This window comes from Notolepis coatsorum (assembly GCF_963971535.1).
Source record: "Notolepis coatsorum genome assembly, chromosome: 9".
In the NCBI taxonomy this organism is placed as follows: domain Eukaryota; kingdom Metazoa; phylum Chordata; class Actinopteri; order Aulopiformes; family Paralepididae; genus Notolepis; species Notolepis coatsorum.
The window spans coordinates 101891695-101914261 of NC_140173.1; the positions used below are offsets into that span (position 1 = coordinate 101891695).

Here is a 22567-nt window from a genome sequence, read left to right on the forward strand (position 1 = left end):
AATATATAAAACATCGCCGTGCAAGCTAGTTAACCTAGCCAGCCTGTTGCTTCTAAGCGGTGTATTCCATGGCAATGTGCTAAATATGACACTAAAATACTCAATTCCGCCACAATATATTGAAACGACGTCCACTGTATACCCACACTACTATAAACGTGGCCTCAGAATTCACGCCACACACATACTCGGCACGTAAATATATAAAACATCGCCGTGCAAGCTAATTAGCCTAGCAAGCCTTGTTGTTGAGTGAGTCCTACCTCTCTACCCAGAGGTGCAGCGCGGGTCTCCTTCGCTCTCGGCCATCTCCTTCACCGATTGGTTGTTAGTGCGTGCTCATATCCAAGCTTGGAAAATCGATATATCGAAACTTTGCGACCACGTTTCATGTTTATTTCGAGGAAATAATTTATCGCGATAGTTATCGTTATCGTTTTATCGCCCAGCCCTAACTCTACTCCCTTTACACAAGTTTCACTTAACAATTATCCCGACTGGTCATTTCTGTATACCTTAAACAAATGAAGATCGTAACGGTGTAATGTACATTATTCATCTTTCCCATTTCTTCCTAAACTTATCCTGTTGCAACCTAAAAGAAAAAGTAATTATTTCCATCTTAAAAATATCATAAATAATATCAATCCAATCATCCACTGTAGGAATTTCTATTCTTAACCACTTTCTAGTAATGGCTTTCCTGCTAGCCGCACTTAATATCTGAAATATATATCTATCCCCATTTTCTGATGGCCTGGCGCCCAAATATAGACTTTCCAACTTAAATGGGATGTCCCCCTGGAATACTTTTTCAAAAATGTTATGGACCTCCCTCCAGAAAGGCATCAGCACCACAACACATATTCCAATACACATCTCACTACACCCTGCGCATTTATAATCACGAAGTTAAAAAAACAAACCACAGGGGGTATAGAACAGTGAATATGCAAGTTTAAACAGATGGGTTTTTAGTTGTGATTTAAATGATGATAGGGAGTCAGACTGTCGGACATGTGGGGGCAGGGAGTTCCAGAGTCTGGGAGCCGAGTAGCTTCTTGGTGTGACATCACATAAAGACAGAAGTCCAAACCACTTGTTTAAAGGCACAATTTCTGAATACGGACTACATGAAAATCTGACTGGGTTGTCGTAGGCCCATCCGAGACAAATGCATCTACTGCACAATAGGGCTGTCAAAAATATCAACATGCCTACACCAGCATACAAATAACTAAACAAAGTAGTTTTGCCCTGAGGGATGATTTACAATAAAGTGCTATAAAAAACGCAAAACTTACGGTGCCCACCTCTGACCCTTAAATTCTTGACGCTATAACTCTCAAAACGCTAGCGTTAGCACTTGGCACACAAAAAGATGCATGTAAAGTAGCTGACTTAGCACTAACTGGTTCAGCATAAATCCAAAGTATTTCCAAACAGGGATTTTCAGATTGCTCCGAGTGCAAATCACTCTCTCCGGAGCCGAGTTGGGATCTGAACTCTCTGCCATCATCACGAATTGGAAGCGTCGCCGCGTGTCATTCTAAATAGCCCTTCCAGAAGCTTTGTGGTCCGGTCTTGAATCTCTCATAAATGTGTCTCCATAAATCCATTTAGTTAGATACAGCACTGAATGTATCTTGTCATTATTATACATTTTCGACAACAACTATTAGCCGTTAGCTATTTCCTGATTGATTCCGGACATGATGTCACATGAATGCCAGGCTGCTCAGCCAATAGACGATTAGTTTCATTAGTGTGAACGTATACTTTTATCCGGTGCTTTTGTAAGGTGCATGTAAAGGGTGCAGTGATATCCCATGAATATATATAGCCGTCCGGCACATCTCTCCTGTCCGTCATGCAGCGTGTTCAGACACGCGCGATAATTCGAGAGGCAGACCGCCGGGGCTGTTTAATTTTTTATAAAACACAATTAGAATATACATTTTTACATTGTTTGTTTTAACAATTCTATTATTAATTTGAATATAGAATATTCGTTGACTGCCCTACTGCACAAGCACTGAAAAGGTGAGTTTTTCACAATATGGGTCCTTTAACTCATTCAACGCCGGAGCTTAATCCGCGAGATGGCGCTAGAACGCCACCGCTTTAATCAATGGGGGGACTGCGAGATTTTCGAGTGCTTAGAATTAGGGCTGTCTTAAATACTTCGAAGCTTCGTTTGATGGCATGAGCTTCGAACATAAAAAAATTAAATAAAAATTTCTTTTGCCTCCAAAATCTTGCGCCTCCATTCCAATGAAACGAAAGTAAGCGCGCCTTCCCGTCTCCATTCCAATGAAACGAAAGTAAGCGGCGCTTACTTGAAAATTAATGGATATCGCTAATAAAAGAAATAACGATTAAAACCAGACTATACTCGTGATTGGCGCTCAAGCGGTGGCGAGTTAACCCAACTATCATCGGGTCTGGCGCTGAATGAGTTAATACTTTTTCTCAATGAAAATGGAAATAATGACTTAAAAAAAAATCCATATCCCTCTAAATATTGCAATATCATATAATGATTGCAACATCTGTCAAAAGAATCTCAATATATTTTTTTATATACCGTAGTTGAGGCCCAGCTGGGTGGGCAATATATCGATATGTATTCATCATTCGGCTTCACTGATTTGTCGAATAAATAAACCATTCGATTAGTCGACCATAAGCTTGTAAATGAATGTAGCTTGTTCGAGGACAGTCCCACTGACGAGAAGAACAGTCCAACCAACACACCGTAGGCCTGTCTCGTAGAGCCATATGAAATCCGTTTTATTATTTTCCAAATTCCATTTAATTTTTTCCCAAATTCCATTTTTTCCGTTTTAATATTTCAGAATTCTGTATTTTGCTTTTTATGCTCATTTTACCATCAGAAATAGTGTCTAATAAGTGGGAATGAATAAATGTCCACAATTGAATAAGATATAACAGTCCATTTAATGTTTTTAAGTGCTGCAACTCAGAAATAGTTCAATTTTACACAATATTTTTCAATTAATATTGTGACAAAATAAAAATACATATTTCAAGTGTAAACAATAGATACAGCTAGCTACTACTGACATTAACACAATGACAATGTCAGTAGCCTAGCTATATCTATTATATTGTGATGAAATATAGTAATGCATAATTTAGGCACCTTTAGTTTAGTTTATTTCGTTTATAAAGGACAGTGTATAATGGCAATCGTTTGCATTAAACAAATGGATGGGTGCACTAGATTTAGCAAGAAGCTATCATTTCCATCTATAGTCCTATGTACTGTAACGTTTCATAGCTATTTAAGTTTATTTAGATTATAAAGGGCAGTGTATAATGACAATCGTTTGCATTAAACAAATGGATGGGTGTACTAGATTTAGCAAGAAGCTATCATTTCCATCTATAGTCCTATGTACTGTAACGTTTCATAGCTATTTAAGTTTATTTAGATTATAAAGGGCAGTGTATAATGACAATCGTTTGCATTAAACAAATGGATGGGTGCACTAGATTTAGCAAGAAGCTATCATTTCCATCTATAGTCCTATGTACTGTAACGTTTCATAGCTATTTAAGTTTATTTAGATTATAAAGGGCAGTGTATAATGACAATCGTTTGCATTAAACAAATGGATGGGTGCACTAGATTTAGCTAGAAGCTAAACGTCCTAACGTTATAGCTATTTAATCACAATAGTGTCGCAAGTGTTTTTGCGGGTCCAGTCCACGGAACGTTGACAGAATTAGCAAAACACCTTATCACCGGAGGCATAAAAGTCATTAGGATACTGCTCTGCTCTGAATTGAGGGCTTATTGTGGAATTGTTTAGCTTCTTGACGATGTTAACACTGAAGCAGCCAGACGCTGTGTTGTGTGTAACACGCTGTAGAGTCCCCGCCTCCCCGGTCGCGTGTGCACCAAACGTTCCACCCAAAAACGAAATTTCAGTCCAGATTAGGCCAAATTCTGCAATATTCCACGTTTTGCAGTTGATTCCATTTTTATTGGTTAATTCCGCGATTCCGTCCGCGATTCCGTGAACGCGGATTTCATATGGCTCTACTGTCTCGGTCATGGTGGACTAAACACGTTTCCTACCTGAGAGTCACACAACCAGAGGCTGCAATACAGGAAGAGGGAAGACGCAGGAAAATGAATGAGGCGATGTCTTCACTGAACACACATGTGATGACCTCACTGAACACACATGTGATGACCTCACTGAACACGTGTGATGTCCTCACTGAACACACATGTGACGACCTCACTGAAAACACGTGATGACCTCACTGAACACGCATGTGATGACCTCACTGAACACATGTGATGACCTCACTGAAAACACATGTGATGACCTCACTGAACACACATGTGATGAACACGCATGTGATGACCTCACTGAACACACATGTGATGACTAGGGATGGGATACGGTACCGGTACCTGTGAATCGATACCTGTACCCAACGGTACCTTTTTTCTGTACTTTATGGCGCGTTCACACCTACCCTGTTTGGTCCACTTTAAGTGGACCATGGTCCCTTTAGATCAATAGTCCGTTTCGTTTGTACAGGTGTGAACACAAACCTAACTATTTTTAGGACCAAACAACCGAACCATGGTCCTCTTGAAAAGTTGGGACTTGGTTCGTTTCAAAGTGGACCATGGTGCGTTTGCTGTTGGTGTGAACGCGATCGAACTTTATATAGTACCTAATCTAGAGCAAATGAGTGACAGGCGCCTACTCCTAGTGACAGCTTGCGCGTGACCCAACTCAAATGAATGACAGGCGCGTGGACAATCTCTCTCTCTCTCTCTTTTTCTCTTTCTTTCTCTCTTCTCTAGAGACTCGCAGTCTCTCTCTTCCTCTCTCTCTCTACTCTAGACTCGCGCCGGCGCAGACGGTCTCACTCTCTACTCTCTACTCTCTGGTCTCTGGTCTCTTTGGTCCACCAGAAAGTCCGGACTATCCGCAGACTTTCAGGTGTGAACACACCCAGAGTCTCTAAAAATGTAATCCAAACTTCAAATAACCACATTTGTGACAGTTTTCGGCTTGCTATTGCCCCGACTGCTTTGTTGTTGAATCAAGTCAAATCCTAGGTAAGTGTATATTGTGCGTGTGAACGTTGACATGAAAAAATAAAAGTAAAAAAAATAAAACGAATTTAAAGTGTAAACAAATATATATATATTTTTAAACTGTATCTCACCTGAATCGACACTCGGTAGTACCGACGTGTTTCGGTAAGTACCTTTTTAAAAGTACCGAGTTCGGTACCCATCCCTAGTGATGACCTCACTGAACACGCATGTGATGACCTCACTGAACAGATGACCTCACTGAACACAGACATGTGATGACCTCACTGAACACGCATGTGATGACCTCACTGAACACAGACAACTGAACACACATGTGATGACTTCACGGAACACAGACATGTGATGACCTCACGGAACACAGACAACTGAACACGCATGTGATGACCTCACTGAACACAGACATGTGATGACCTCACTGAACACTAGGGCTGACCTTCGAATTTTTTTTGCCAATCGAAGCTTCGGGGCCGAGCTTCGATTTTAATTCGAAGCTTCGAGAAAAGAAAAAAAAAAAAAAAAAAAAAACGTTTTTTTTATATTTTTTTTTTTTTTTTTTTTATCTTATGTTGTGGGACTTGTACAGCACTTTGGTAAACTTTGTTGTTTTTAAATGTGCTCTATAAATAAAGTGGATTGGATTAATGAATTAAGTAGCCCCTTTCGTGACTGACGCAGCCAGACTGCTGTTACCTCAAGTACCGGAGGGGACTTGTGCTATGTATGACTTAGTCCACATTGCAGCCGGCTTGTGGGAGGCAAGAAACAGCGTTCGTGACAGGGGAGGGTTGAATTGGATGATACGAAATTGGGATGGGAGAAAATATAGAAAAATGGGAGAAAAAGTGGATCAAAAAAAAAATTGTATCATTATTTTGCATCGTGTTGAATCGCATCGCATTATGTTGAATCAAATCGTACCGTATCGTATCTCAACGGGGTGAATCGTATCGTATCGCATCGCCCGGTGCTTCAAATGTATCGTTAACAGGGATGCCCCGATCCCTGGAAACCGATCAAGCGGAGATCTCACTCGCTGTCTGTCTCAGACACACAGGACCTGCAAACTGCCGCTGCTCCTCCTCCCTAGCCTCGCCCGCACCCGTGTACAGTTTGTAAACACAGAGGAGGAGGCTCCTCTGCTCAGTCTATAGTGCATTCGACCTGAGCTAACGTTAGCTACCAAGCTATCGTTACTGTTTAAACAAAATTACCCAGTCAACTATTCACTTTTAAGTAGGCATTGTCTAACGGTATTTAGCCGGCTAGCTACTGATAGCTCCTGATATCAACAAATGCTCCAGCAAGTCTTGTAGTGCATGTTGATACCTCCGTTAGCTCGCGTTAGCTGACGTTAGTTCACTGTTCAAAACGAAATGTCCCATTCAACTAAATAGTTCACTGAGGCGTCGTCTTAACGTTATATATCCGGCTAGCAGTAGCTACAGATAGCTCTTGATATCAATGTCTTATAACATTGACTCGATGCGTATTCGAGCTGAGGGCTTGCTGAATGTGATCTAACGTTATACCAATACTAGGGTCCAGCTGCAGCGCCGGAGAATCCTGGCCGTAGCTGGAGGCTAAACAGTGGAGCTGTTTGCAGATAGCAAGCATTTTGACTTGTTGCATGGTGGCGATGTCTCGCAGATAATAAAAGTATAAGTCTAATTATATAATATATTTTATATATAAAAAAAAATTATATAAAACTTAATTTTTTTTTAATCAAAAATGATCGGTATCGGCCGATATGGCTCACGACGATCGGTGATCGGTATCGGTGGCAAAAAACGTGATCGGGGCATCCCTAATCGTTAATGTATCATATTGTTGGCACCGTATCGAGATTCGCTTCGGCCTCAGTGATGGAGATGCACATCACGGTGTACTACTAATGCATGTCTGTTTGTCTGTGCTGTCCATTTGTGTGTGTGTCTGTCTGTCTGCTGTCCATTCGTGTGCGTCTGTCTGCTGTCCGTTTGTGTGTGTGTGTGTGCGCGTGTGCCTGAATGCAGGCTCATTCCACAGTGGATCAAATGGCACAGGGCTGGGTGTGACTCTGTGTGTGTGTGTTCCAACCACAGATTACAGGCCTGTCTGCAGACAGTGTTTTAAACACGGCTCATGAGATCAGCCCAAATGTGACAAGTTTAATATCTCATGGAGTTGATGGCCGGTATCGTGTATTCTGAAACCACATGTTCTTATCTAGCATACAATTTGGTGCCTATGGTATTTCTGTGTGTGCATCTGTTTGCCTCTCTGCAGGCAATTTAGCTGTCTGTCTGTCTGTCTGTCTGTCTGTCTGTCTGTCTGTCTGTCTGTCTGTCTGTCTGTCTGTCTGTCTGTCTGTCTGTCTGTCAGCCTGTCAGTCATTGTGAATGTCTATGTGGGTGGGAGCCGGTGAACCAGTTTTGCCGTCTGTGTGCGTGCGCGTGTGCGTGTGTGTGTGCCATCAAATCCCTGTGACTGGAAGCTAATTATATAACAACGCCTCTCTCATTCACTCTTCTCTCTCCCCCTCTCATTCACTCTTCTCTCTTCCCTTCTCTCTCTCTTTCACTCTGCCCCCCCCTCTCTCTTTCACTCTGCTCTCTCCCTCATTCACTCTTCTCTCGCCCCCCTCTCTCTCATTCACTCTTTTCTCTCGCTCTCTCTCTCTCATTCACTCTTCTCTCTCCCCCTCTCTCTCATTCAGTCTTCTCTCTCTCCCGCTCTCTCATTCACTCTTCTCTCTCCCACTCTCTCATTCACTCTTCTCTCTCCCGCTCTCTCATTCACTCTTCTCTCTCGCACTCTCTTCTCTCTCCCCCCTCTCTTCATTCTTCTCTCTCCCCCTTTCTCTCTCATTCACTCTTCTCTCTCTCATTCGCTCTTCTCTCTTTCACTCTTCTCTCTTTCGCTCTCTCTCATTCACTCTTCTCAAGTAAATTCAAATAGCTTTATTAACATGCCGTAACACTGTACATATTGCCAAAGCAAGTTTAAGCATAGAAAAACGAAACATTAATTACAAAGCATTACTAGAGGGTATACTCTAATCATCATCTCTCATTCTCTCTCCCCCCTCTGTCTCTCAAATTCTCAACCCCCCTCTCCCTCGTTCTCTCTCTCCCTCTCTCTCTCTCTCTGACACACACACAGGGTGGCATGGATGTAATATGCAAACAGACTGTATCCTGTTGTTATTATCAGAGATCATTCATGGATTGTGTTGGTGTCACGGTGCCCCAGGCTGGGTGGTGGCTACCGCGCTTACAGCTCAGAATATCTGCTATTCTTACCTCTCAGCACGCATTGTATTGTTATAGAATAGTAACTCTGCTTTCTTCCACTCCCAAGGCTTTCTTTTTTAGCTTTTTCATTCTATTGTTTAGTATTGTTGTAAGTGGGTTGATGTTAATCACATTTCGATATGGTACATGTGGTTGGTTGGACAGCGCTTTGTGTAGAATTCACATGAGCTGTAGCACGTAGGCTATAGCTATACACTTCTGTACATATATTATAAACCTATTAAGAGATGTAGCAGGTAGGATATACACTTCTGTACATATAAACCTAAAGAGCTGTAGCACGTAGGCTATACACTTCTGTACATATAAACCTATTAAGAGATGTAGCAGGTAGGATATACACTTCTGTACATATAAACCTAAAGAGCTGTAGCACGTAGGCTATACACTTCTGTACATATAAACCTAAAGAGATGTAGCACGTAGGATATACACTTCTGTACATATAAACCTAAAGAGCTGTAGCACGTAGGCTATACACTTCTGTACATATAAACCTAAAGAGATGTAGCACGTAGGATATACACTTAATATGTACATATAAACCTAAGCGGATAATCGGAGCTGTTTTCACCTATATATCAACGTGTCCCCTATGTGTGTATGTGGCTGTGAGTGTGTGTGTAGCTGATCAGGAAATAAGATAATGGATTTTTCAGCCCGCTTCTATAGCGTGCATAAGTACACATATACTATCGATAATCTAGCGTTTATTTGAAAACGATTCATAATTAGGCCGAAACTAAAATGGAGCGTATTACTTATATTATATATTATTATTACTGTCTTTCCTATTTATATATATTTTTTTCTCGTTTTCTTTTAATTTTACTTCATTTCTTTTTGCGTAGCTTTGTCTGTCACATCCGTTATGTTTAATTATAAAAAAATTCTTTTATTTTTATTTTTTATTTTACATGTATGTTTGTCGTCGCCCTCACTGGGTGGGATGGGGTGGGATTAGGGGATAGGAATGGGGAAGGAAATGGAAGTTGTATAATTTGGATAACTGAAATGTATAAATCTGTACAAATTCTTCCAATAAAAAAAAAAAAAAAAAAAAAAAATTACTTATTACTAGGGATGTTCGATATTGGCTTTTTTACCGATATCCGATATACCGATATTGTCCAACTCTTAATTTCCGATACCGATATCAACCGATATCGATATATGCAGGGTTTCTCCCCCCCCCCCCCCCCCCCCCCCAAAAACAGAATAATTTCAGGTAATTAACATGACTTATTACATGGCATTTTAACATTCGCCGAAATGCTTGATTGTGATTGGTCAATAGCCCCTGACAGCGGTGGATGAATATTTTTCGATAACTGACCGCTGCCATGGGAAACACGCAATAATCACCGGTGATTATTGGCAATAATGACCGCTGTTCGCAGCTGGAGCAATTAAGCCCACTGACACACACTGCATCAGTGCAATCAGTCCACACACCTGCCGGCTGCCGGTGTTCTGATAACTTTATTTGGGCTGACAGCGGACGGAGCCACAGAACAACTGCGTCTGCATTTGATCTCGTCTTGTCGATGGTGTAAAATGAATTGGGTATATTGTTAGTAAGTTAGCCATGTAATAAGCGGGATAATGTATAGCTATACTCTGTCATTGTCGCAAATTAATTGACCGACACAGAGTTTAGAATACCGAGGCGCCTCCTCGTAGCTATACATTATCCCTTACATATCTCCTGTCGTGGAATTAACACAACATTATGCTTTATTTTATTTTTATTTAATTTTTTTAGATGGATTTTTTAGTGTTTATCGCTTTTCATGGTCAGACATGCCAGACAGATGAGGAGAGGATGAACGGGAGAAGAGGCGGGGAAGACATGCGACAAATGGAAGTCACCGGGAGTGGGCCGCTTCGCGACACAGCGCGATACATGGTGTGCCACTAGAGCGCCCACATTATGCATACTTTTGACAATAAATAAAATCTGAATTTGTTCTTACTTGCTTGCCTGGGTAATTTTTTAATGGATACCGATAATTTCCGATATCACATTTTAATGCCAATATCGGACATCCCTACTTATTACCATTTTTCACTTGTATTCTATGTATCTGTTTCGCACTTGATTATTTTGAATACAGTATATATTATTTCACTGAATACTGTTTGCCTGCCTCTTATTTCAAACCTTATCACATGCTAATTTTTTGTAGTGGAGGTTACCTGGAGCTAACCGGTAACGACAGTAAACTTTAATTTTGCTTATTTAATTTATTGACAGGATTTAGCCTGTCTGGCGCCCAATGCACCACTGTAACATTTACATTTTGATTATATTGGGCTGACCACCGCTACACAGTTCAGTCCTCAAGATTATTTTTCCAAATGTAAAAATGTGTTACTTGGCAGGAAATGTCTGTTTCATATTGTCTTAGAAGAATGCATCAGGAGCCTGTAAAAAGGTTACAATGCATCAGGAGTCTGTAAAAAGGTTACATCCGTAATACATCAGGAGCCTGTAAAAAGGTTACATCAGTAATGCATCAGGAGTCTGTAAAAAGGTTACATAGATGGATAGATACTTTATTAATCCCCTTGGGGAAATTCAGGTATCCAGTAGCAGCTCATCAGTAATGCATCAGGAGTCTGTAAAAAGGTTACATCAGTAATGTATCAGGAGACTGTAAAAAGGTTACATCAGTAATGTATCAGGAGTCTGTAAAAAGGTTACATCAGTAATGTACAGTATCAGGAGTATGTAAAAAGGTTACATCAGTAATGCATCAGGACTGAGTCTGTAAAAAGGTTACATCAGTAATGCATCAGGAGCCTGTAAAAAGGTTACATCAGTAATGCATCAGGAGTCTGTAAAAAGGTTACATAGATAGATAGATACTTTATTCATATCATTGGGGAAATTCATGTATCCAGTAGCAGCTCATCAGTAATGCATCAGGAGTCTGTAAAAAGGTTACATAGATAGATAGATACTTTATTAATCCCCTTGGGGAAACTCAGGTATCCAGTAGCAGCTCATCAGTAATGCATCAGGAGTCTGTAAAAAGGTTACATCAGTAATGCAGCAGGAGTCTGTAAAAAGGTTACATCAGTAATGCATCAGGAGTCTGTAAAAAGGTTACATCAGTAATGCATCAGGAGCATGTAAAAAGGTTACATCAGTAATGCATCAGGAGTCTGTAAAAAGGTTACATAGATACTTTATTAATCTGCAGCAAACTAGAGACGTCTGCAGGACCAGAGGCAAACTAGAGACGTCTGCAGGACCAGAGGCAAACTAGAGACGTCTGCAGCAAACTAGAGACGTCTATACTGTACAGAGGCAAACTAGTTTGTACAGAGGCAAACTAGAGACGTCTGCAGCAAACTAGAGACGTCTGCAGAAAACTAGAGACGTCTGCAGGAAACTAGAGACGTCTGCAGGATAGGGCTGAGCCCAAACGTTCGAACGTTCAGACCTTCGTTCGTTAAGTTGGCATTCAAATTCTAAATCAACATTCTAATTTTTTATTTTTTTATATATTTTCTGTATGAGTCTATTCATTCTGTTTAAACCAATGGGTTTTTTTCTTCACAGTTGCAGATAAAGATCAGGCTACACTAATATTATAGTATTGAAAGTTGATTGAATAAAAAAAAAAAAAAAAAATTATTCGATTAATCACTTTATTCAAATTGAGGATTTAGTTTAGGGATATTTATATATATATAAAAAAATATAATCTTTTTGAATTATTAAAAACGAAGGTTCGTACATCTGTTCGAAAAACCCTGACAAAGTTCGAAGCCCAAAAACGGGCTTCGGGGACAGCCCTACTACTGCAGGACCAGAGAGGAACTAGAGACGTCTGCAGGACGGGAGACAAACTAGAGACGTCTGCACGACAGGAGACGAACTAGAGACGTCTGCACGACAGGAGACAAACTAGAGACGTCTGCAGGACAGGAGACAAACTAGAGATGTCTGCAGGACCAGAGACAAACTAGAGACATCTCCAGGACAGGAGGTAAACTAGAAATAATGTTTAGTGAAAAATCTTCACGCATCCACAGAGAAAAGGCATGGATTAAATCGATTCGATTGAAATTAAACGCTTCAATGTCGATTTAAAAAAGATAATAATAATTTTTTTATTTATTCAATCATTTTTGCCACCCCTGGTGGGATATGATGGTTTGGCTGTGTCACTCGCCCTGCAGACGGAGCTGTTACTTCACATTAAACCATCAGGTCAAATGAGGCTAAAGGATCATTATGGCATTAATCAGGATTGTTTTCATGGGCCGTGTTTTATATTGATTTTGTGGATTTTGTTGTGTATCCGTGTATTTAACTGACTAAATGATTGTTGTGTGTATCGTCTCCTAAGAGTTTTTTATTATATATCCGGTGTCTCCCTGAAAGCTTCACATTCCGTTCACTGCTCTCCCCTTTCACAAACTGACCTGAGACCAGTCGATGTATAGTAAACATATATAAATCAGCTTTGTCAACATACAGTCTGTGCTATCTTACAGAGACATGTAAGGTGACGATGCAATTAATCTCCTTTTTTAAGAAGGCTTCAAGTAAAGGGTGAAGTGGAATGGAACCAGAGCAGGGGTTCTAACTGGGCCCCCAAGAGTTTGGCCCGTATGAAAAGATTTTTGTTTTCAGTGAAGAATTCCATGACTTCCTATTCCTATTGCTGCTAGTGGGGAGAGAACGGTGGGAAGGGGGGGCACACGACTACGTACATCTCTCAGTAGGACTGAATGAATGAATTAGTAGTGAAATCAATGTTCCTCATTTTACTGGGGACCCCTCAAGGGGCCCTGGACCCCACTTTGGTAATCACTATGGTGTCTATTATTGAACATTTACATTTAGTCATTTAGCTGAATGCTTTTATCCAAAGCGACCTACAGGTTCTGTACGACAAGTCAGCAGGAAGAGTACAACTGTTTCAGCTGAGTAACGATGTTCATCAAACAGTGTTGAAACTTGGGTGCTGCAGTGTTGAGTGCATAGTAGTAGAGATTTAGTATAGTAGGTAGTAATAGGCATGGAAGATTATTTAGTGGAAGAGTGCATGATAGTAGAGACATATTAGTATAGTAGGTAGTAATATAGGCATGGAAGATTATTTAGTGGAAGAGTGCATGATAGTAGAGACATATTAGTATAGTAGGAGGTAGTGTTGTCACGATACTGGAATTTCGAACTTTGATACGATACCTTGAAAAGTATCGATATTCTATACCATTTTCGATACCACGGGGAAAAAGGTTCAACCTTAAAATGTAAAAAAAAGAAGAAAAAAAAGATAAATATATATATATATTTTTAAATAAATTTTGCTTTTGTTGCTGGTTGATTCTCCTCAGCTTCTCTCTGGTACTATAAGAGAAGATAAATATATATATTTTAAAACCCTTTGTTAGATCACATATAAAAATAACTAAATGATATAATCTTAGAAATTAAGTAAAGTTAATAATACTGCGTGTTAAGCATAACAGATTGATTGATTGCAAATTGTATTAACAGGTTGCATAATGGCTACAGTACAGCTCAATACAGACCAGAGAAAGACTTTTGTCTTGTTTACATCAGGGTCCCCCATTTTCAATTCATCATAACAGATGACGTAAAAAAAAAGATTTAATCAAATTTAATTTATTAAATTTTTTCAACTGCAAAGTAAAACTGTCAACATGTTTTATCTAATAAAATAAAGTTCAGTCTGTTCATCTCACTTCAATCATTTTTATTGCAGAACATGGTATTTTTTCAATCAGATGTAAACACTGTAGATGTAAACACTGTAATCTGTGTTGCATGTACCTGACAAACTGAACTGTTTGTATTACAGTCATATTCCAACTTAACTGAATGCACATGTGTGTGTGGACTACTGTACTATTACAGGTATTGAAATGAACAATGCAACTTCCTTATACAAAAAAAAAATATGAATAATTAAATATAGATATTGCGGGAAATGAGTATTGAAACCGTTTTAAATATTCAGAATCGATATGTATCGATATTTCGATATTTTTGACAACACTAATAGTAGGTAGTAATATAGGCAAGGAAGATTATTTAGTGGTAGAGACTAGTGCATGATAGTAGAAGTAGAGACATATTAGTATAGTAGGTACTAGTAGTAATATAGACGATGAAGATTATTTAGTGGAAGAGTGCATGATAGTAGAGACATATTAGTATAGTAGGTAGTAATATAGATGAGGACGATTAGGCATAAAAAAAAATATTGTTTGGTTCCTGTTGGTTGTCAGTTAAGGCCATGGGTAGGTAGGGAATTTATTTAATTTTATTTTTAATAAAAAAAAATTCCCACAGCGACTATGGATAGGGAATTTCTTTATTTTAGGGATGCTCGATATTGGCTTTTTTTTTACCGATATTGTCCAACTCTTGGGGCACGTTCACACCTACCCTGTTTGGTCCACTTTAAGTGGACCATGGTCCCTTTTAGATCGATAGTCCGTTTGGTTTGTACTGGTATGAACGCAAACCGAACTATAATGAGGACCAAACAACCGAACCATGGTCCTCTTGAAAAGTTGGGACTCGGTTAGTTTCAAAGTGGACCATGGTTCGTTTGCTGTTGGTGTGAACGCGATAGAACTTTATATAGTATCTAATCTAGAGCAAATGAGTGACTGGTGCCTAGTGGCGGCGGTCGCGTGACCCAACTCAAATGAATGACGGGCGCGCGGACAGCCTCTCTCTGCCTCTCTGTCTCTCTAGACTAGCGCCGCGCGCGGACAGTCTCTCTCTACTCTCTAGTTGACTTGCGCCACGCTCGTAATGACTATCTTTCTGCTTTATCACAAGAGACGCTGTCGGCAACTGTTTACGTTTGTGAGTGCTAGTCCAATAGATGAACGACTTGGCGACAGCATGTCCTTTGTTTACAAATTAGATCCGCACCAAACAGGGTAGTGTGAACGCAGACTAAAATCAAACAATGTATCATTTTCACATTTGGTCCACCAGAAAGTCCGGACTATCCACGGATAGTCCGGACTATCCCCGGACTTTCAGGTGTGAACACACCCTTAATTTCCGATACTGATATCAACCAATACCGAGATATGCAGGGTTTCCCCCCCCAAAAAACTGAATAATTTCAGGTAATTAACATTACATATGTCTTGTTGTGGAATTAACATAACATTATGCATACTTTTGACAATAAATAAAATCAGAATTTGTTCTTACTTGCTTGCCTGGGTAAATAAAGGTTATAGACATTTTTTATTTTTATTTTTTTTATTTTCTTTGTGAAAACCGATATTTTCCGATATCACATTTTAATGCCAATATCGGTAGGCCGATAATATCCGACATCCCTACTTTATTTAATTAAAATGTTCACGACAACATGGATGCATGTACTCTGCCAGCATGTTTAATATCCATAATACTAAAGGTTTGACTAAGATTTGTATGAAACTTTATTGTAAAAAAAAAAAAAAAAAATAAGAATAATATATATATTTTTTAAACTCAGAAAATAAATTGGGTCGCACCTAAATCGGCAGGGTCGGTCGGCAACCAGAACCAAACAATTTTTTCTTTTAGGCCTTATTTAGTGGAAGAGTGCATGATGAGAGTAGAGACATATTAGTATAGTAGGTAATAATATAGATGAGGACGATTATTTAGTGGAAGAGTGCATGATAGTAGAAGACGGTAAGAAGGTTAGTAGTGAATTCAAACTCTTTCTCATGTTATTGGGGAGTGGGGACCCCTCCAGGACCCCTGTTGACCAGCCTGTGGTGTCTATTGAAAGCCAGGTAGGGGAGGTGCCCCTGGACACTGCTGCGTTCTGGTATGGTTTGAGGGATAGCTGTATAGATTAGGGCCTTTTTTTAATAAATTTCTTTACTTTCTCTTTTTCCCCCTTTTTTCCATTTTTCTCCCATCCCAATGTTAGTCGTTATGCCAATTCCCAATCCCCTACCTGGTTGTTGCGTGCTCTGCCCCCTACCGTCGCTTCCTCCGACACATGTGTAGCCAGCCCACCGCTTCTTTTCACCTGGCAGCGCAGACTCCCACTGGGGGAGTGTAACGTGTGGGGGACACTACCTCCGCCAGGATCCGACCTCGCTGTGCAGGCGCCCCGACTGATCTGTAGGAGTCGCTGTTTTACAACGACCAGGACCCACCCTCGCCGGGTTTCCCCACCCTCTAACACTGCCAATTGTGTTAGTATGGACGGTCGGCCAACCCGGAAGCACCACAGCTGGATTCGATTCCACTGTCTCTGTGGTGGTGGGCAGACGCTTAGACCGCTGCGCCACCCGGCCGCCAGATTAGGGCCTTTTATAGAACTTTATTAGCACCATTGACCATATGACTACGTACGTGGGCTTTAGATGAGCTAATGGAAGCTGAGTCACGGGTAGATCTGTGGTAGGCTGGCTGGTACATCTGTGGTAGGCTGGCTGGTACATCTGTGGTAGGCTGGCTGGTACATCTGTGGTAGGCTGGCTGGTACATCTGTGGTAGGCTGGCTGGTACATCTGTGGTAGACTGGCTGGTACATCTGTGGTAGGCTGGCTGGTACATCTGTGGTAGGCTGCCTTCACCCGGCTGGGCCTTGCCTTCCCAGCAACACCCCAAAATGGTTTTATTGTTTTAATGGTGGTGTAACATCAGTGTTTCTGGGAAACGACAGACGGATGACACGTAGACCACCGTCATCATCAGGTGCTTTGGCCCCAACCGGCATTAGACCATGGAATAAATGTCACAATAGTTAAAACCACGTTCCTCTCCTCCCTCTGCAGTGACTGCTACATCGTGCGTGTGAAAGCGGTGGTGATGACGCGGGACGACTCGAGCGGGGGCTGGCTGGCCCAGGATGGGGGCGCTCTGACCAGGGTAGGGGTGTGCCGGCTCCTGGCCCCCGAGCTGGCACCCACCCTGGGCTTCGGAGCACGCAGTAGTCACTTCCTCATCCATGGAGAGAGAATACGGGACAAACAGGTAAACAGACACACACACATACCCACACACACACAACTTCAAGCTAAAGAGTTGTTATTTGTGTTGCATTATGGCTCTTATTTGGGCTACATTTTACAGTCCTATACTGATCACTGAGGGCGGGATCCACTAAGAATGGATTGCGCGGTGGTAATTGCACCCTTACTTACAATTTATTATTAATTGAAAATGGGGGACCCTGATGTAAACAAGACAAGTCTTTCTCTGGTCTGCATCCCCTTAACAATTGTGTGTATTGAGCCGTACTGTATTGTACCCATTCTCCAATCTGTTAATACAATTTTCATCATTGTATTGCCTGTATTTATGTCTTCTACTATTACCCTGTCCATACCTGTACCTCCCCTCCCCCATGCTGCTATGATGCCTGAATTTCCCCAAGGGGATCAATAAAGGAATATCTTATCTTATATTAAACATGATCACAGTGTATTCCCAGAACATTTCTGACTCATCAATCAATCAAATTTATTTATATAGCACATTTATTTATTATTATTATTATTATTATTATTATTATTATTATTATTATTATTATTATTATTATTATTATTATTATTATTATTATTATTATATATATATTTTTTTTTGAAAAGCAGAATTTTATTCCTTCACAAAACTCATGAACATGACATGTTTACATAAAATTATATGTAATGGGAGTTGATCAATTGGTATTTATGCACATTTACACAAAAAGATAAAGTACTTTGAAAACATAACTTGACAGTTAGCAAATTTACAAAAACAAACCAAATGTTATCTTGTTCAAATTTCAAAAAGACGCAGAGTTAATTACATGAACACACGGTGGTCATGGCAATCTAAAAAAGAAATTAGCCATCCGTTGCTTTTACCGAGAAGCAACAATCCGGTATCTCCCGAAACCGAGCCGACTGACAACCTGATAAATTTAACACTGTCAAGTTCAGAGTAACATTTCAAGGACCAACAAATTCATGCCATTCCAGACCACTTAAGATCTTTACGAAAAAAGTTAAATAAACATTACTGAACAGAAGTGGAAAAAGAGCTCTAGTTATTCAGCACTTTTTCGCTACACTTTCTACGGCTCTGTAGAAATTCAGAGCAGCGCGGTAATTCATGAGGAATGTGACTAGGGGGATGGGAATCAAAAACCGGTTCCCGTTGGGAGCCGGTTCCTAATTGTCAGATTCCTGGAATCGCATGCCTCCGTGACTATCGATTCCTCTTATCGCTACCATGTTTTTCCGACAGTTCAAAACAATAACGTTAGCGCCAGCATGCAGCCATAGAGCAGACTATTTGATTCCTTAAGCCAGTGGTGCCCAACCAGTTGATCGCGATCGACAGGTAGATCGCGGGCTGATTTCAAGTAGATCTCGATTAATAAAATTCGATTATAAAAAAAAAAAAAAAAATTGCTAAATCAACTCTGCCTCTCTTTGTTAACTACAACAAGCAATGCTGTTTGTTATTTAAGATGAGGTCGGACTCGGCACTGACAGATTTGTGTTCATTATGCTGCTTTTATAAAGCCTCAAATGACTGCTTACAATATACAATTTTGGCTGGTAGCTCTCGGCTAGGTGGTAAATTAAAAAGTAGATCTTGGTTCAAAAAAGGTTGGGCACCCCTGCCTTAAGCACATTGACTGCCACGCTTCTATCCATCAATGTATGATCACTGCCACCAGTCTAAGCCTATGGAGATGTTCACCTTCTTTGCAGGGCTATACCTTTTTTAATTGTATTGCTAAATTGACATTACTATGGCCCATTCAACATCGATTATCTATCGTTCAGGATGTAGGAACGTTATACTTTTTCATTCATATATTCATACGAAAATACCGTGTAGAATATAAGTGTTTTTATCGTTTTCTGCAGTAATTCCTAGAACGCTAGTTATAGGCCTAATCACATAATATAGATTATCGATTGCAGTTTATTCACGATACACGCTATATAAAAAAATCAAACTGAATACGATCCTAAAAGTTATGACTCATCATGCGCGGATGAATGGGGGGGGGGGGGGGTCGTTTATAATTCCGTGATAGTCAGTAAATGCTTTATGGTTGATTTATTGATCAGATGGTTTGTAAATAAAGAAATGTACAATCACCTTGAAAATGACGTCAGCGTCCTCTTACCGTTCGCAGATGTGACTGGAGGAAAAAGATCACCACTTATTTAACGTCGATCGACTAGATCCATTTCCGGTTTGTATGGCGCAATAAACGGCCAAATCATATCGATTATTGAGTTATGGCAGCGATCCATATACACTGATGTGTGTCTAGAGTCCCGCAACAATATGTGACTGCCGGACGGATTTCCGAGATGCACCGAGATCACCAGAGATCCATGTCCGGTTGTAACTCGCCCGATCATCCACCCGGCGGCGGTATTGAAGCGTTGCACGGTTGTGCCGAGTCCCACTGTCTCAGCAGAGGCTGGGTGGCGGAATTATGAATACCATGGCGAAAAAATGAAATATGATCTCAATAACGTCGTACACCGTGGATTGGCGGAATTCGCATGATCAGCAAACCCGTTGTAAGCCGTTTATGGCGGTGGATGTGTTAAGGGCTTGAAATTGCCTGGTTTTTGGTCATATGCTCCCGAAATGCTCCCACTGTTTGACTGTTTCTATATGTGCAGTGAAAACTAACCCAATGCTTTAGAACCTAGTCATTCATTTAATTCGGTGTAACCTAAAGTTAGCCGCGGAGCTAACGCTAGTTAACACACAGAGACCGAGAGAGCTCAGGTAGAAAAAGGGTAGAAAGAGGGTGGGGGCGAGCAGGGACTGGGGAGGGGAGCCGTCTCTGTGTGCGTGCGTGCTGGTCTTCTGAAAGACCAGAGACGGAGAAGTCGGAGGAATAACGACCTGTTGAACTACGGTTCAATGGATTAAATTAGTTTAAGATATTGAACTGTAGTTGCATTCAACAGGTCGTTATTCAATAGATTAAATTAGTTTAAGAATAAAAAAATTCTAAAAATAAATTTTATTTTAAGAGAATCTCGAATACATTATTTCATTTAAGTGTATACCGGTAGTAAAAAAAAAAATATTTTTTTTTACAGTTTTTGTATTTTTCTGACATGGGGGCTCAACAATAAATGGAGGCCTGGAGGCCGTAGTGCTAGAAGCGTTATTCTCCTACAGGTCTATTACGATACAGTCAGAGAAACTCAGTAAAAAGTTCCCTCTCTTGCAATTCAGGCGATAGCGAGGAGAGAGGTTGCAAGTAGGGACGCACCGATACCACCTTTTCAGGAGCGATACAGACAACCTGGGCTCTGGGTATGCGGAGTAGCGATCCGATCCGTTACTTTTAATGGACGATATAGACTGGGACCGTCGTTTGTCTCGATTCGAGTTAACGTGTAGAAAAAAGAAAAAAGGGGGCAAATAATTTTTTCAGATATCAATATTATATTTTAGCCCGTAATAGGGATGCACTAGGCTTACTGTATATCAGGCTGAAATCCAGCAGTTATCCGATATCGGGCTAGAATACTGCAGTTATCCAGAGTCTACAGTTGTTTTCTGATATCAGTCTGAAATACAGCGTTGTTTTCTGATATCAGGCTGTAAGTACTTTTTTTTTATAGACATTCGAAGTTTCGTTCGAATACTTCAATCGAAGCTTTGAATGTTAAAAAATTACATTCGGTACAGCCCTAAATACAGCAATGTTTTCTGATATCAGGCTGAAATACAGCTATGTTTTCTGATATCAGGCTGAAATACAGCGTTGTTTTCTGATATCAGGTTGAAATACAGCGTTGTTTTAAACACATGACACTTGTCAACCAAAGTGCTTGACAGTGGGCCGTGTAGCTAAGACAGTACTCCTAATGTCAAAATAAACAACCAACATACAAACAAAGGAACAGAACACATCAAAACAAACAAGGCAAGAGTCAGTGAGTCAGGGAACGCTAAGGAATACAAGTGAGTTTTGAGCTTAGATTTAAAGGACTCGATGGAGGGGGCAAATTAGATTTGATAGACATGGGGATGCTGTTCCAGAGGTCAGGGCTGCGATAGCAAACCCCCCCCCCCCCCCCCCCCCAAACTTGAAGTTGGTCTTATGGGTGGTTAGGAGACCCTTATCAGCAGATCTGAGGGCCCTGACGTTGGTATAGGGGGTGAGGAGGTCTGCTAGGTAAAAGGGGGCCTTACCATTAAGAGCTTTGTAGACCAATAAAATAACTTTGAAATCTATCCTATAGCGTAGGGCTGGGCGATATATCGAGTATACTTGATGTATTGCGGCTTGTTCTACATGAGATGTAGTAAATTACTATATATCTTTGTTTATATACATTGCTTACAGCTTGTGTTATATTACGTTTTATTATTATTTTTTATCCACTTTTTTTCTCATTTTCTATTTTTCTCCCATCCCAATTTCGCCGTTTCCAATTCTCCCCTCCCCTGTCTTGAACGTTGCTCGCATATGCCCCCCACAGGTCGGTTGTAGGGAGGATAGAAGCCTTGCATCACGTGTCCCCTCCGGTACACGAGGAGGCAGCCTGTCACATCTTTTCACCTGCCAGCGCGGACTCTCATTGGCGAGGTGTAATGTGTGGGAGGCTCACACTACCTCCGCTATTTCCTGTCTCTGCTGTGTAGGCGTCCCCCAGCCGACCTGTAGGAGTCGCTGTCCACAACGTCCAGATTACCACCCATCGACTTCCACCCGCTGACTCTGCCAATTGAGCCAGTATGACAACCGGCCCAAGCCGGAGGCAACGCCGACAGCCGGATTTGAACCCGGTGTCTCTTGCGTTGGTGACGAGCGCAATGTCCGCTGCGCCACCCAGCCGCCTTATATTACGTTTTATTGTATATATATTTTTTTGCCATCTTTGTCTATATGTCATAATTTGTCAAGTAGACCATTATATACTTATTGTTATGTGTGTAAGCCCATATGGGCTGGGCATACACCTGTATGTAAGACACAAAAATAAAAAACATCAATCAATCATATCGTGAACATCGAGTATATGTTGTTGCATCGGTTTCTAAGCCCCCGCGGGTGAGATGAGACTTGCTTTAGCGCAGCATTTTCCTCTAATTTCATTATAGACACAGACCAGTGCGGACCTTTAATGACAAGCAATTGTC

General features: G+C 40.7%; 1 protein-coding gene across 1 annotated transcript in view; it reads left to right on the top strand.

Moving 5' to 3' along the window:
• Positions 1-22567, top strand: part of LOC311233987 (sprouty-related, EVH1 domain-containing protein 2-like) — an 81168-nt gene that overhangs the window by 18985 nt on the left and 39616 nt on the right. The window contains exon 2 of the mRNA XM_084321062.1: positions 17215-17413. Within this exon, the coding sequence (XP_084177188.1) occupies positions 17215-17413 (199 nt within the window). The remainder of the gene's footprint in view (positions 1-17214; positions 17414-22567) is intronic.